The 13,583-nt window shown below is 40.4% G+C and overlaps 1 protein-coding gene across 4 annotated transcripts in view; it reads right to left on the bottom strand.

Annotated features, from left to right (window-relative positions):
- Positions 1-13,583, bottom strand: part of TLN2 (talin 2) — a gene marked incomplete at its 5' end in the record, with an annotated part of 203,651 nt that overhangs the window by 14,789 nt on the left and 175,279 nt on the right. For all 4 annotated transcript variants that reach the window (XM_079698821.1, XM_079698822.1, XM_079698823.1 and 1 more), the window contains 2 exons: positions 2,474-2,598; positions 3,476-3,581. In XM_079698821.1, coding sequence (XP_079554947.1) covers positions 2,474-2,598; positions 3,476-3,581 — 231 coding nt within the window. The remainder of the gene's footprint in view (positions 1-2,473; positions 2,599-3,475; positions 3,582-13,583) is intronic.

The following is a 13,583-nucleotide window of genomic DNA, read 5'->3' as shown; positions in this document are numbered from 1 at the left end:
ACAGAGCTGTGATTATACTGAGGACATGATTCCACATCCTGTTTTAGTTTTCACTTAATATTATGCCAGGAGCATCTTCTTCATGCTACACAGTCCTATCAACCATTATTTTGAGTAGCTACACACTTTTCCTTCGAGCAGACACTCAGGTCACACCCAAATTCTTGCTACTGTGAACAAGGATGAAAGGAACAACCATCTCACGCACACAGAACTTTCTTCCTCTCTGGATTTCCTCCTCAGGACAGATTTCCAGAGGTGGGATTAATGGCTCAAGTGGCACAGGTAAACCAGAAACCTCCCCCATGGGACTGCACCGGAATTTCTGACACTGGGTAGGCCCAGAGGACTGGTATGGCCTGAAACTGCCACCTCCAGAGCCCACACAATGCTGCTTCCAGCTCGGTCAAGGCCATCTGACTCTGGCAAGTAATTTACCTCTGATTCTGCATCCCTAGAGCAGGGACGCCAACAATGCTGCCTCGTGGACTTGCTGTAAGGACCAGATGAGTTAATCTATGTAAAGCACCTAGAAGATTGCCTAGCACATGCTTGGCACTCAATCAACATGTGCTTTTAGCCTTTTTTTTTTCTTTTTTTTCTCTTTTTCCTAAGGCCATCAGCTCATGGATCTATGGAATAATTTTTATTTCAGGCATTCTCCTAGGAGGTAGTAGATAAAAGTCCTAGAATCATATTTTCAATGATGGTGATATGCTGACTGCTTACTACGTCTATGGTATGTCAGGTACTGTGTTCCTAGATTATCTCATTTAATTGTTATATCAACAATCCTATGGAATAGGAACTCTAATGACTGTTTTACAGATCAAGAATCATGAGATAAATCAATAGCTGGACAGGGGGAAGCCAGAATTCAGGGATACACAAGAGCTCAGAAGGGCCCTGCAAAAGACAATGGGAAAGGGATTGGGACTGCAGCTCTTAGCGTATGGTGAAGGGTCAACGTGAATTAGCGCCAAGCTACTTCTCCAGGAGGAAGAGCATCAACTGACATGGCTCCAGAACTAGCAGACAGAAGCTTTCCCGAGAGAGAAAAGTATGTGGTGAATCAGATAAGGAAAAGGAAAAACAAATTAAGTTTAAGGCCTCTAAATCTCCGTCAATGGCTGCTGCTTCTTAGCTGAAAGTACATTTTCTACTCATGATTAACTTATTTTTATAAAGCAGAAATAAAGCCAAGTCCAGAAAATGGAGTTGCCCTTACACCTACACTTAGCTCTGAAGTTTGTTGAGAAAAACTTGGACAAACTTAGACCATCTAAGACCCTCAGGTTAAGGCCAGTAAAGAGGACCCTGGCAAACTCAAAAACCAGAGGCCAAAAATCTTAAATTACATCTTGATGAGAAATTCTAAAAATGCCTTTATCAAATCTAGAGTGACAATTAGGAGACTGGCTCTAAGAATTCCATGGTTTTGAGAATGTCTGCAAGTCTAACAGATTCACTATATGTCCATGTCTATTTTACATACAGCATCAGCCCGGGAACTGCTTTTGAGTGCTTTGGTATATTCCAGTACTCAAACTCCATCCTTAGGTTTTTTTTTTTTTCTTTTAAAAAGGTAGAATTTTAGGCACCTAAACTGGGAGATCCAACTTTTTTGTTTTTGAAGAGAAGAGCCAGATTTTAATTCCTAAGGTATCTGGATCCTTGGAAGGGAGGTGAGGTTACAGGAACCAGTAGGGACTTGCTTGACTAGAAAGATAAAGAGGCCTCCTCTGGTTCTACCATCTTCCCACTGAAGACAGCCATGGGGGCAGGGGGACTGTGGCTTCTTTACAGGGTTGGGCTTTGCCCCCTGGACAGCACCAGGGCACCATTCTTTTTTGTAATAATTGTCCTCTCTACTGCCCTTACTTAAAGTATCTCTTTCTTTTAAATGACTTTCTCTTAACACATACTTATGACCTTAGTAACTAAGTTCTCAACATTTATCTAGATGACAAACATAGATGGAGAAAACACACCAGCCAACCACAGTCTCCAGCATATACTGAAAAAATCTGTTACTGGGTCCACTTTTGAGGTTCACACTACTCTCTATTGATTTTAAGAAAAGGAGAGACCCAGCATTGCTATTTCTGGTGAAAAGCATTATGGAAACCAGAAAATTAGAGGGCGACAATCTCACATTCAGCAACGCGGACTTTCTATAGAAAACATCCAACACCTGCTTTACGTAATAGTGGAACCAAGTCAAGATTGTAAATGCCGGGATTCTTCCTCTGGATACCCAAAGGTATTTCTTGGGATGGTTAACCTGAAAGACCCACCCTTGAGTTTTTTTCCATACCCTGTAAAAAGGTGCTGGGCAGGTAGAACAGGTTTGCAGCTTGCTAGTCCAACCACAGGGAAGGAGACGAGCTCCCTGCAGCCCATCTGGCTCCACTTCATAGCCATTCACTGGGACCTACTGACATCAGACAAGCAGCCACACGTGGACACTCACTTTTGGTTTTGCTCTTGGCTTCAGCTGCTCTAACTTCTTAGCAGCAGCCTCAATGGATGCTGCAGCCCCCAGTAATTCTGTTTCTGCAATGACGGTTGGGTCTTCTGGATCCACCCACTCTGTTCCTAAAAGCAGTCCAAAGAAGGTCATTCTTGGTAGCTGCAGACCTCAGGGCAGTGACTTAATTACAAACAATATCAGGATTTGCATGCAGGGATGCTCCATAAGCTGACTAGCTGCGTTGTCCTAAGGGATCTTTTCTCCAGCTGTCACTAACATCAGCTGGGTGCAGGGGTCGGGGTGGGGAGTGCCTGTCTGATCCTGATTTTCTCAATCAGTTGTATAGACAGCCCTACCACAGGATCAGTCATCAATGATAGTTTCAAAAATCGAGATCTCATTGACCAAGGCCTGCTTGAGTTTTACTCTGACTTGTAACTTAAAGTTCATGAATGCAAGTAAGCATCCTCAGGAGACTTGAGACTATGCTGAGCACAGAGGTTTGTCATTCTTTTCTCCTGGGAACGCAGGAGGAATAGCCATTCCCCTCAAATGCAAACAAAGGGAAATTGGTAAGAAAACCCCTCCAGGGTGAGTTGATTGCTTCTTCATAACCACGAAGGGGTGTGCAAACAATATACTACCCAGGTAGCACCGTTTCTAAACATCAAGTGTATTATTTAAATGAGAATAAATACTCTGATGAAGGAAAATGCAGATAAAAATGTATGGCAAGACCCTTAAAAGAGAAGTGAGCGGTTCTAGATGGATCGTGACATTTAGGTTGAAGCACTTAATACAAAGACTGGAGAAAAGACTTGTTTCAGGAGAATATTACTTTTTAAGTCTAACTCTACTCCCATTTGCTTCTTAAACAAAGTTCCTCACTGTATTCCTTTTGACTTCATTTGCCAAGAGAGGGCCTGTGTAGGCTGCCCATCCTCTCTGCTCAGTTTGCTGTCTAGACTGCCCCACAGGACGACACAAGAGAATCCAGCCTACCTTTCATGGCCTCCGCTGCCTGGATGAGCTCGGTCACAGCACCGGCCACGCGCTTGGAGAAAGCAGCCAGCTGGTGCTTGAGTTCTGGGGTTGGTTTCTGAAGAATCTGTGGGTGAAGAACAAGTCAAACGCATAAGGAAGATGGTAGCTATTGTGACAGGAAGCCCACTCTTGCTGGTGGAAACAGAGCTAGACATCCTGGTTTGAAGTTGCAACTCTGTCACCAAGTGACTTTAGAAATTTAGGGGAAAACACATAACACTCACTGGCCTTCAGTTTCCTCACATGAGAAATGAAAAGTTGGGAACCAGGAGTTTTCCTAAGGTCTTTCTGACATACTTCCCTAAGATCACAAGGGAGATGAAGTTCTTATTTGTCCTTTTGTTTGTACCTAAAACAAACATACGCACACGGAAATTACTCAAAATGTAAGAATGTTCTGGGTGAACATGAATGCCCAAGGCTGCAGGTCAGCTGGTGTTTGTGACAAAGCAAATATGGGGTCAGAAGAAAAGTGTGACTCAGGTGGGGTCTTGGAGACAAAAATCTCTCTGAGAAGGGCTGTTCCTGAAAGGACAATCCATGTCCAGGGTTTTGACTGCAAGCTCTCCTGGGAGAAGTCCTACAGACTTTCCTTCTTTTAAACCTAGTTTAAAGGGGTTTTAAGTTTGTTCTTTGCTTTTTTTCTGGTGTTAAAAAAGATACTAAAAATCTACCCCTAATCCAATTTAAAGGACATCCTCAGCTGATTTTTTCTCAAATTCATTCAAGAATGGAATTATGAAATGGATGAGAGCTCCCTACCATCTTCCACCGTGGATTTACATCTGACTTACACCACCTTGTTCCTCCCTAATCTTGAAATTCTTCTTTCAATATTCTTTCCTGCATCTCTTCCCCATGCTTCAGAGGGGTCATCTTGAGATTTAGAAACGCTAAGACATTCAGGAGGAAAGCACCACTGCTGTCTCTCTATGGACAATTCTAAGCAGCAGACAAAGCTTGGGCTTTGGTATTGGACAAACCTGTGTTTCAAACCTAGCTTCACCTGCTCCTGGTTTGTGAACAATGGGCAGATTACTGAACCTCTCAGAACCTGTTTTCTCATATGTAAAACTGGGATAATGCCTACTCCTCAGGAGTGGCATAAACATCAAATGGAGTAACCCACGAGAAGTATCTTGCACAATGCCTGGAACACAGTAGGCATTCATTAAATGTTAATTCCCTTCTTGGTATCCCATACCCTTTTCACCTGACCAGGTATCGTACTCTTTCTCACGAGTCTGGAAAAGATGTATTTTGGACCCCAAATCTATAAGAGAACTTTAAAAGAAGCTTGGTAAAAAAAAATCTGGGGTTGGGGGAGTTAATGAGGTTACACATTGACCAGCCCCAGACACACCAGTGCATAGAAGACATTATGTTACACACTTGAACTGATTAGTCAAAGATTCTTGAGCAACCACTTCCCAGGCATCTATTCCTTACCCTCCTTCCTCTTGCAATCTTCTAAATTTTATATTTGCTACTGTTCTGAGTTCAGCTGCTCTGTTATTCTCATTCCCTCACCCTAGGACCTATCTACACATAGCACCATGCAGATATTAACTCAGTACAAACCACTGAATGAGTGAACAAATGAATGAATGAATAACAGACCAACACACTACTGAAGACAAGTCCTAATATGATGTCATCCTAGACTAGTTCCAGAAGATCACCAGAACCATGGAGAGGTGGAGGGGAGGGGTTAGATGCCTTTTACTTTTTTTAACACAGCCAGTTGGCAGGCAACTGAATTAAGGGTAGGTTCTAGAGTCAATGTACCTCAGTAACTGTGGTCCAGTTACTTATCTTCTCTCTAAGCCTCAGTTTACTTATCTATTAAATGAGCACAACAAACAGTCCTTTCATTATAGAGCTGTGGTAAGATTGTATAAATTAATACATAATTTAATATAGTATACATTTCCATCAGGACTACTGATGGAATTGGTCTGATGTACGGCCTGGGCACCAGAATTTCTAAAAGTTCTCCAGGTGGTTCTCACTTGCAGCCAAAGTTGTAAACCATTGCTCTAGATCAAATGGGCATTTGCCACTGCTTAATTGTAAAAGGCTTGTACTGTATTTGTCTGAAACAATACATGTTGTAAGGCCACTAGGTGAATAACGGCTACAGCTCAGGGACTAAAGAGCAAAGTAGTCCATAGGCTTTGCTATTTGCTTTTTCTACAGTAGTCAACACAACGTGAATAAGCAAGGAGTTAAAGATATGATGGGGAGACTCATAGTAAATGGTGCAAGACTGCATGTTTTCCCCTAAGACCAAGAATAAGGTAAGGATATTCGTCCTCACACTTCCATCAGTATTGTACTAGTATTCCTGGCCAGTGCAGCAAGGCAAGAAAAAGAAATAAATGGCACGCAGATGGAAAGGGAGAAGTAAAATTGTCTTTGTTCATAAATAACATGAATGCCTATGTAGAAATTTCTAAGGCATTTGTTTAAAAAAAAAAGGGAAAAAAAGCTAGAATAAATGAGTTAATCAAGGTCACAGGATATAAGGTCAACATACAAACATCAATTATATTTCTATAAGCAGTAAAAAGTTGAAAATTTTGAAAAAAGCAATACCATTTATAGTAGCATAAAAATTCATGAAATACCTGTTAGGTTAAATACTGTTAAATTTGACAACAGATGTGCAAGATGTGGATGCTAAAAACTACAAATGTTGTTGAAAATATTAAAGAAGACCTAAATAAATGGAGAGATATACCATATTCTTGGATTAGAAGACTATTAAGACCAATTATTCCCAAATCTCCCCACGATCCCAGTCAAAATCCCAATAAGCTTTTTTTAAAGATATTGACAAGATGATTCTAAAATGTATATAAAATACAAAGGACCTAGAATAGCTAAACCATTTTGAAAAAGAACAAAGCTGTAAGTTTTAGAATACCTGATCTCAAGACTCATTATAAAGTTATAGTAGTGATCAAGACAACATGATATTGGTACACAGACCTACAGATCAGTGGGGCAGAAAAGACTCCAGAACTAGATTCACACATATAGTCAACTGATTTTCATTAAAGGTGCTAAAGCACCTTTAATTCAATGAGGACAATTTTTTCAACAAATGATGCTGGAACAATTGGATAGCCATAGGTAAGAAAATAAACCTGACCCTTTCCTCACCACATGCATAGATGAACTAGAAATGGAGTATAAACCTGAATGTAAGAATTAAAACTGTGTAGAAGAAAATACAGGAGAATAACCTTTGTGATCTTAGCTTCTTAAATAGGGGACAAAACACATATATTATGCTTTAAAACTTTAAAAAGCCAGCAATCCCACTACTTGGCATATATCCAGAGAAAACCATAATTCAAAAAGACACATGCACCCCAGTGTTCATTGCAGCACTATTTACAATAGCCAGGACATGGAAGCAACCTAAATGCCCATCAACAGAGGAATGAATAAAGAAGATGTGGTACACATATACAATGGAATATTACCCAGCCACAGAAAGGAACGAAATTGCATCATTTATAGAGACGTGGATGGACCTAGAGACTTTCATACAGTGAAGTCAGAAAGAGAAAAACAAATATCGTATATTAACGCATATATGTGGAATCTAGAAAAATGGTATAGATGATCTTATTTGCAAAGCAGAAATAGACACACAGATGTAGAGAACAAATGTATGGATACCAAGGGGGGAAGGGGGGTGGGATAAACTGGGAGACTGGGATTGACATATACACACTATTGATACCATGTATAAAATAGATAACTAATGAGAACCTACTGTATAGCACAGGGAACTCAGTGCTCTGTGGTGACCTAAATGGGAAGGAAATCAAAAAAAGAGGGGATATATGTATATGTAGAGCTGATTCACTTTGCTGTACAGTAGAAACTAACACAACATTGTAAAAGAACTGTACTCCAATAAAAATTAATTTTAAAAAAAGCAGGAATTTGAAAGTTTATGTCTTAGAACTTTAAAAACATTATGCTAAGTAATGAAAGAAGCCAATTACAAAAGATCACATGCTATATGATTCTGTTTACATGAAATGTCCAGAATCGGCAATCTACAGAGACTAGAAAAAGATTAGTGTTCGCCTTGGGCTAGGAGTGGGGATGAAGGGAATGAGGAATGACTGCTAAAGGGCATGAGGTTTCTTTTTGGGTTGACAAAAATGTTCTAAAATTATTATTATGGTGATAGGTGTACAACTCTAAATATAGTGAAAACCAAGAAACTGTATGCCTTAACTGGGTAAATTTTGCCATATGCCAATTATATCTCAATAAGGTTGTTAACAAGAAGAGAATCAATCAGGCAGGCAAGTGAAAGATAAGGAAGCTGGTGAAGGGTAGCAAAGTATGTCACCCCAAAATATGCCTCTTTGGCATACAGATTGCTTTGAGTTGATTATTTTGAGAAAAATCAGACACGGGGGATGCTCTGAAAACAGGGAAATTACTCTTTTGAAAGGGTCATTCACATTTATAAAAGAAATCTCCATTTGTAAGGGTGTCTCCCCCTCTGTACCAGTAAGAGAAGGCTGAGTGAAAATCACAAGAGAATCTTATCGATGATGAAGGCTCTAAAACCTGCTAACAACCTTACCCTAGTTAACCCTGCTTTTCCTGGCCACCTCCTGTAACCAGCCTCCTCCCACCACATACACCTTTTCTTTTCTTTGCCTGAAAGTGGTATGGCTTAGGCTACCTTGGGAATTGCCCATTTTTCCCCTGGGTATCTTCCATTTATCCATGAGGTACACCATGTGAATAAACTTTTGTTGTTCTCTTGTTAGTCTGTCTTATTACATGAGGTCTCCGGAAAGAACTCAGAAGAGTAGAGGGAAGATTATTTTCTTCCCCACACTGGGGTATAATCCTGAAAATAATTTGATAACCTTTGCAAACATCCAGTTCACCCTAAATGTTTAATATTTTATATGTAAGACATATGTTCATTTTACTTTCATTTTTATCCTAGTTCTATCTGCACTTTTTTGTTTTCTCAACTCCCTGCCTTGCTGTCATTTTCTTTCTTTTTTAATATACATTTGTCTCCCCCCACCAGACACTGTTATGAAAATGAAAATACAGGTGACACCCTAAGAAAAACTATCTGCAGAAAATATATCTGACTGATGAAATAAAAATGCACATTTTAAGGCAAGACAAGAACAATTTAAACATAAAACTTTTTCTCTTCCCTTTGGCCTCCTCCCTCCCCTCTAGTGTGCCTTGTGCATCTGCATTACGTGTTAAAAGACCTCCCCAATAGCAGAAATACCTGCTCAATCTTTTTCTTTTTTTTTTTTTTTTTGCGTTATGCGGGCCCCTCACCGCTGTGGCCCCTCCCGCCGCGGAGCACAGGCTCCGGACACGCAGGCCCAGCTGCCCCGCGGCACGTGGGATCCTCCCGGACCGGGGCACGAACCAGCACCCCCCGCATCGGCAGGCGGACCCCCAACCACTGCGCCACCAGGGAAGCCCCCCTGCTCAATCTTGAAGAACAATTTTTCTTCTTCTGACACCAGCCACGTAACTCCTTAGAAGATAACATTCCTTTCTCAATCCCGCAAGGGGTCGCGATGACCCACCACCCACCTTTACACGTAGAAATCTTTGGTGAACTTTTCGTACAATATCAATATATGATTTCCTTAAAGACAGCGATTGGTACAGAATAGACTGTTTACATGATCTGGGCAGATACTATACTGGGCCGCACCTAGTGGAAGTTCTCAGCTTAAATACTTACTTATGACCTTATTAATGTTACCAGCTATATTACTTGTATTCTGCCTATTTTACAAGATTATTGTTTCTTGCATTACCAAATGTGTGACTGAGCCTCAGATAAAATTGATGATGATTAGGTGACTTGAAATGGTTGACCAAATATATAGCTCCGTAAGATCAATGCATAACTCTAGAAATGGGAAGAAGCAACCATTTCCTGGACCATAACAGACTAGTAAGACAGATGGTCCAGATGCTTTTGGTTATTATTAACAGGGTCTGGTCCAGTATTAGCACTTTGAGTGGCCTATCAATGAAACCCTCGCCTGACCTGGGAATGAGTATTCCTAGTGTCGTGGACAAATTGGTCACAAAATGCCTTCTAACCCCTGGTGGAAATTAAGATACCACCACATACCCACTAGAATGGCTAAAATTAAAAACACCGACCATTCTAAGTGCTAACAAGGACATGGAGAAATTGGAACTCTCATATACTGCTGGTGGAAATAATCACTTTAAAAAAGAATTTAGTAGTTTCCTAAGAAGTTAAAAATATACCCACCCTATGATATAAATATTCTACTTCTAGGTACTTACCCAAGAGAAATGAAATCATATATAGGCAGACAAACTTCTATATAGGATGTTCTTAGCAGATTTATTTATAATAATCAAACCTGGAAACAACCCAAATATCCATCAACAGGTGTTCTGATTAACAATTATGACATATCCATATGATGGAATACTACTTAACAATAAAAGGGGACAAATTATTGTTACACATAACAATGTGGATGGAATTGAAAATACTGATGTTGAGTGAAAAAAGCCAGACAAAGGAGTGCACGCCTGATGACTGCTTTTATATAAAAGTCTGGAAAATGCAAACAAATCTGTAATAACAAAAAGCAGACTAGCGCTTGTTTGGAAATTTTGAAGAATAACGGATACATTCATCGTTTTGATTGTGGTGATGGTTTCACAGACGTATTCAGATATCACTACTCAAATCGTACACTTCAAATATGTGTTCATTGTATGTTAGTTATGCCTCAATAAAGCTGAAACAAAAGTGAAGGGTGTGGTAGGGAGATTCACTGAAATCATCAAAGTGGAGTGGTGAAAAGACTTCTGTCTTTATTTTTTTTAATTTAATTTAATTATTTAACATCTTTATTGGAGTATAATTGCATTACAATGGTGTGTTAGTTTCTGCTGTATAACAAAGTGAATCAGCTGTATGTATACATATATCCCCATATCCCCTCCCTCTTGCATCTCCCTCCCACCCTCCCTATCCCACCCCTCTTGGTGGCCACAAAGCACTGAGCTGATATCCCTGTGTTATGTGGCTGCTTCCCACTAGCTATCTATTTTACATTTGGTAGTATATGTAAGTCCATGCCAGTCTCTCACTTTGTCCCAGCTTACCCTTCCCCCTCTCCGTGTCCTCAAGTCCATTCTCTACATCTGCGTCTTTATTCCTGTCCTGCCCCTAGGTTCTTCAGAACCATTTTTTTTTTTTAGATTCCATATATGTGTTAGCATATGGTATTTGTTTTTCTCTTTCTGACTTACTTCACTCTGTATGACAGACTCTAGGTCCATCCACCTCACTACAAATAACTCAATTTCGTTTCTTTTTATGGCTGAGTAATATTCCATTGTATATATGTGCCACTTCTTCTTTATCCATTCATCTGTCCATGGACACCTAGGTTGCTTCCATGTCCTGGCTACTGTAAACAGAGCTGCAGTGAACACTGTGGTACATGACTCTCTTTGAATTATGGTTTTCTCAGGGTATATACCCAGTAGTGGGATCGCTGGGTCGTACGGTAGTTCTATGTTTAGTTTTTTAAGGAACCTCCATACTGTTCTCCATAGTGGCTGTATCAATTTACATTCCCACCAACAGTGCAAGAGGGTTCCCTTTTCTCCACACCCTCTCCAGCATTTATTGTTTGTAGATTTTTTGATGATGGCCATTCTGACCAGTGTGAGGTGATACCTCATTGTAGTTTTGATTTACATTTCTCTAATGATTAATGATGTTGAGCATTCTTTCATGTGTTGGCAATCTGTATATATTCTTTGAAGAAGTGTCTATTTAGGTCTTCTGCCCATTTTTGGATTGGGTTGTTTGTTTTTTTTTTTTTTTTTTTTTTTTTTTTTTTTTTTTTTTTTTTTTTTGTGGTATGCGGGCCTCTCACTGTTGTGGCCTCTCCCGTTGCGGAGCACAGGCTCCGGATGCGCAGGCTCAGCAGCCATGGCTCACGGGCCCAGCCGCTCCGCGGCATATGGGATCCTCCCAGACCGGGGCACGAACCCGTATCCCCTGCATCGGCAGGCGGACTCTCAACCACTGCGCCACCAGGGAGGCCCTGTTTGTTTTTTTGATATTGAGCTGCATGAGCCTTGATGGAGGGAGAAAACCACTTCTGTATACACTCTGGCTCTAAGAAAGGGAACGGCCCTATGGCAAAGCACCCTATTTAAATAAGGCAGGAGCAAAGGAGTTCTATTTTTATTCTGCAATTAAGTCAACATGATTTCTCACAGCAGGCAACAGATAGAATGAAATTAAAGTGCTGCTAGTGGAAGCGACGGTAATTTTAACCCTGTCAAAGACCTCATATTGTGGGTAAGCAGCAATATTGATCTGTGGTTACTGCAGAGGCCAAGTGGCTGCCTCGCATCCTGCAATAGAAATCCTTCATAACAAACCAGCCAACAGCAAATGCAGAAGGCCAGCATTGCTCAAATGGGCACGTCTAAAGCTTCATAAAGCAGCTCCCTGGGCAGCAAGGATGGGGTTCTGCCTAAATTAGATCCCATTGTTTGTAGACTGATAACTGGATTCTCAAAAAAAAAAAAAAAAAAAAAATCCCCAAGGAGGGGTTCTCGATCTGGAGTTTCTAAATTCCCAAAGTATCCAGCTAGGGGTCTGGGAACCCTCTTAACAGTTTAAGGGACATTTGTGTTTATGTGCTGATGTTTCTCTGATGAGGGTGGGGTGAGGCAGGAAATGGGCTTTTAGCTAGCTTAAGGGGGCCCAAGATCCACGAAAGGTTAAGAAAGCTGAAATCATGATAGTTATTTCTGCCTAGACAGAGAAAAAAGGAGGATGGTATTGGTAAAGGATACAAAATTAATTATTATTGAGAGACTTCTTACAAAATAAGGATCTGAACCAAATAAGACAAAATATTATTTAACAAAATTAGTTAATTATAGATAGTAGACACGCAAATGTTGATATGGTTTTCTGTTTTAAGATTTTTTCTAAAGTAAAACTAAAATATACAAACCAGCCAAAAAAGGTGAAGAATCCTTGGCTCTAGGATATTTGACCTGAACAAGACTAAAGTAGCATACTTTCCCCCACGTTTTCATGTGTCCAAATTTAAGAAAAGCAGCCCCTAAAGAAGATGGCTAAACCTCCTTGGACTACCTGAAAGTGACCTCAATTTATTCCTCTAAATTGCTGGACACTTCCTCCAAACCTTAATTTCTACTTTTCTCTTTCCCCTTTTGTAAAAACTGGACAATTATCTGACCTTTCTTCAGCTTTCAGAAATCTTACTAATTCTCTTTGGTCAGCTAAGAAGAGACGTCAGCTTTACAATGATCCAGGAGGACCATCCTAAGATCTCCTGTTACAGTTCCGATGTCGGTTGACTTTCTTTTCAGGATGGAGGTACTGTGGTCATCTGATGACATGCGTGAAGACCAGTGAATGAGGAGAAGGGCAGAATGGGGCATACTGTGTGTGTGTGTGTGTGTGTGTGTGCATGTGTGTGTGAAAATCTCTAGCTTTAACTGCTTTTTTATTCACCACCCTCAAATAGCTAATCTTAGTATTCTTTCCCTCTACCCTAAAGGTAATTTCCACATAAATCTGATGTCTTCTCTAAATTGTCAATTTGGCTTTCGCTTTCTGATTCTGCCAAAGTTCCCTCAGAAGTGAACACTAGTTTCCATATTCGTGCGTTTCCATTTCCCTAATTTCTTCTCAGGTCTCTACCAGCTCTGTCCTAAGTGGTCTTATGGCTCATGGTCCTCTTATGTGGAACAATCTTCCTCCTGTTTAGCCTCATGTTAGTCCAGATTTCTTTCAAGTCTGCTTTGGAGAAGGAGTGAGGGCTCATGATGGGAAATGTGAGCTTATTTTCAGCTGCAGGCCCAAGGAAACTGCTAATGTCTGCAGCTGAGGGGACAGTATGCTGTCACAGAGGTTCTACCATTTTCAGTTAGGAACTGGTATTTTTTCATGTTTATGATAATCCCCTGGATGTTTCCTTCCTAT

The sequence above is a fragment of the Hyperoodon ampullatus genome, assembly GCF_949752795.1.
Source record: "Hyperoodon ampullatus genome assembly, chromosome: 3".
NCBI lineage: Eukaryota > Metazoa > Chordata > Mammalia > Artiodactyla > Ziphiidae > Hyperoodon > Hyperoodon ampullatus.
Note: the sequence above shows the minus strand (reverse complement) of the source record. Positions and strands in the feature narration are given on the sequence as shown.